Source organism: Penaeus vannamei, chromosome 29 (assembly GCF_042767895.1).
Source record: "Penaeus vannamei isolate JL-2024 chromosome 29, ASM4276789v1, whole genome shotgun sequence".
In the NCBI taxonomy this organism is placed as follows: Eukaryota; Metazoa; Arthropoda; class Malacostraca; order Decapoda; family Penaeidae; genus Penaeus; species Penaeus vannamei.
This window is the reverse complement of record NC_091577.1, coordinates 21,429-24,244: the sequence shown is the minus strand read 5'-3', so window position 1 is coordinate 24,244 and position 2,816 is coordinate 21,429. Positions and strand designations below refer to the sequence as shown.

Genomic DNA, 2,816 nt, shown 5'->3' with positions numbered 1-2,816 from the left:
AAAAGAAGTGCCTAATTTATTTATTTATTAATTATTAATTATTATTATTATCATTATTGTTGTTATTATTATTGTTATTATAATTATTACTGTTATTGTTGCTATTATTATTATTATTATTATTATTATTATTATTATTATTGTTATTATTATTATATTTTATCATTATCACCACCATTGTTATTCTTATGGTGTATCATTGATCTCGTTATCAACTCTACATTGTCACTACGTATATTTGACTATACGTTGAACTGGTGACTGTTTATTATCGAGTGAATTTTGAGAACGGCCGACTTGCGCAATCCTGGTCCCGTTGTGAGGTGCAGGAGCCTGTTTTACCAGGAAGAAGAAGAAGGAGAAGAAAAAAAACGTAAGTTGAACGCGAACGGTAGAATTAAGTAAAAGAAATCACACACAATTCGTTCCCAATATGAATTTGATAACCGACTCTCCGGAAATCCGTTGAAATCGATACGTAGTAGTGAGTGTGTGTGTGAGAGAGAGAGAAAGAGAGAGAACAAATGAAAGTAAAGTAGGGCAAAAAAAAAAATACATTGGTCGGGTAAGAGTGATATTCATAACCCAATTGTTGTTGTTTTTTTGTGCTATTTGATAACGTTTTGAGTTGAATAGTCGTCGGGGGGAAGGGGGAAGGGGGAGGGAGGGGGAGAGGGAAATTGAGAGACAGACAGGCCTACCTCTGGATGGGTAGCCGTTTCTCAGGCTATACCAGGTTGGGTCTTAATTGTAATGGTGGATTGTAATGGTATCTCCCTGGGCGTGCGTTTCCGTTAGCGAAACTGTCCTATAATGGTAATAGGAGTAGGTAAGAGTGCTTAATAGGTGATACTTGCCGCTTCCATCCGTGCACAATTGTTCCACGTCGGCGGGCAGCCTACCCGCGGGCGCGCACATTGTTCCAGTGGAATGAGGAGGATTTCGGAATGTTCTAGATTGGGAAAAAGGAACGGCTGCTGTTCATTAACTTGTTTGGTGTTTTGTTAATCATTTTATGATTGTTTACGTATCATCTTTATCATTTTTTATGATCGATAGCATGAACGTTGTGCTAAATACTATCCGTAATGATATTCAATGTTATCGATATTATTAATAGTAGTAGATATTGATGAACTGATACTTATATAGGGTAATTAGGGTATTTTCTCTCACATTCTATCTTTATAAAAGCACGAAAAAAATGCTCGAAAAGACGTGAAAGCATTTGTGTCACGTTCAACCCACAGTTTGACCCACAGTTTGACACACAGTTTAACCCACAGCTTAACCCACAGTTTGACCCACAGTTTAACCCACAGTTTGACACAGTTTTACACACAGTTTAACCCACAGTTTGACCCACAGCTTAACCCACAGTTTAACCCAGTATAACCCACAGTTTGACCCACAGTTCAAGCCACAGCTTGACCCACAGCTTAACCCACAGTTTGACCCACAGTCTAACCCACAGTTCAAGCCACAGTTTAACCCACAGTTTAACCCACAGTTTAACCCACAATTCAAGCCACAGTTTGACCCACAGTTTAACCCACAGTTTGACCCACAGTTTAACCCACAGTTTGACCCACAGCTTAACCCACAGTTTGACCCACAGCTTAACCCACAGTTCAAGCCACAGCTTGACCCACAGCTTAACCCACAGTTTGACCCACAGTCTAACCCACAGTTCAAGCCACAGTTTAACCTACAGTTTGACCCGCATTCGCGCCTTACTCGAACGCGTTTCGTCCCGCACACGAACGCTGACTTCGTCGCGGCCGGAAACGGGACCGACCGTTGGGGATTTAAACGAAGCGGAGGAAATGGTCCCCGACCGCTGCTTGGGAGGCGACGGGGGAGGGGGGGGATGGGAGGGAGGCAGTGCACGTGGTCATCACTGGGCACGGAGGAGGAGAATGAATGTGTGTGTGTATGTATATATATGTATATGTATATGTATATATGTATATATATATATAAATGTTTTATATATACATATTATATATATACATATTATATATATATATATATATATATATATATATATATATATATATATATATATATATATATATGTATGTATATATATATATATATATATATATATATATATATATTATGTATAAGTATATATTTTATGATAAATGTATATATAATATGTATATCATATATTTACACATCTGTGCGTGTGATAGCGTAGATAGATGATAGATGACGGGCAGATGAAAGTGTGCACACGGACATACACACACACTACATATAAATACGCACTCGTACAAACACATGCAACACATATACACACATACACACACATATACTCATACATACACATATACACTCATACACATACATACGCACACACACAAACATACACACACACACACACACACACACACACACACACACACACACACACACATACACACACACACGCACACACACACACACACACACACACACACACACATTCTATCATCCCATCTCCCTTTCTCCTGTACCCCCCTCCACCCGCTTTATTCTCTCCTCCTCTTCTCTCCCTTTTCTCTTCACCCTTCGTTCAACCCTTTCTCTCCCCTTTCTCCATTCTCCTCCTTTCTCCCCTTCCTTTTTATGCTTCCATTCATACCCTTTTGTGTGCTTGAGGCTGCACAGTCTCAGGTGCAGGATGGGGTGAAGAGGGGAGAGAAGGAGGGAGGGAGGGAGGGAGGGAAGGATAGAGGGAAAGAGAGGATAGAGGGAAAGAGAGAGAGTGTAAGGGAAGGATGGATGGAGGGAGGAAAATAAATAGGGAGGGAAAAAAGGGAGAGTGTGAG

General features: G+C 40.1%; 1 protein-coding gene across 1 annotated transcript; it reads left to right on the top strand.

The window, feature by feature from the left end:
* Positions 1-813: 813 nt before the first annotated feature.
* Positions 814-1,713, top strand: LOC138867227 (circumsporozoite protein-like; the record flags this gene model as incomplete). The annotated part of the gene is made up of 3 exons (XM_070142113.1): positions 814-825; positions 1,251-1,321; positions 1,369-1,713. Coding segments are annotated over exons 1-3 (428 nt in total), but the record flags the coding sequence as incomplete, so codon positions are not given.
* Positions 1,714-2,816: the final 1,103 nt, after the last annotated feature.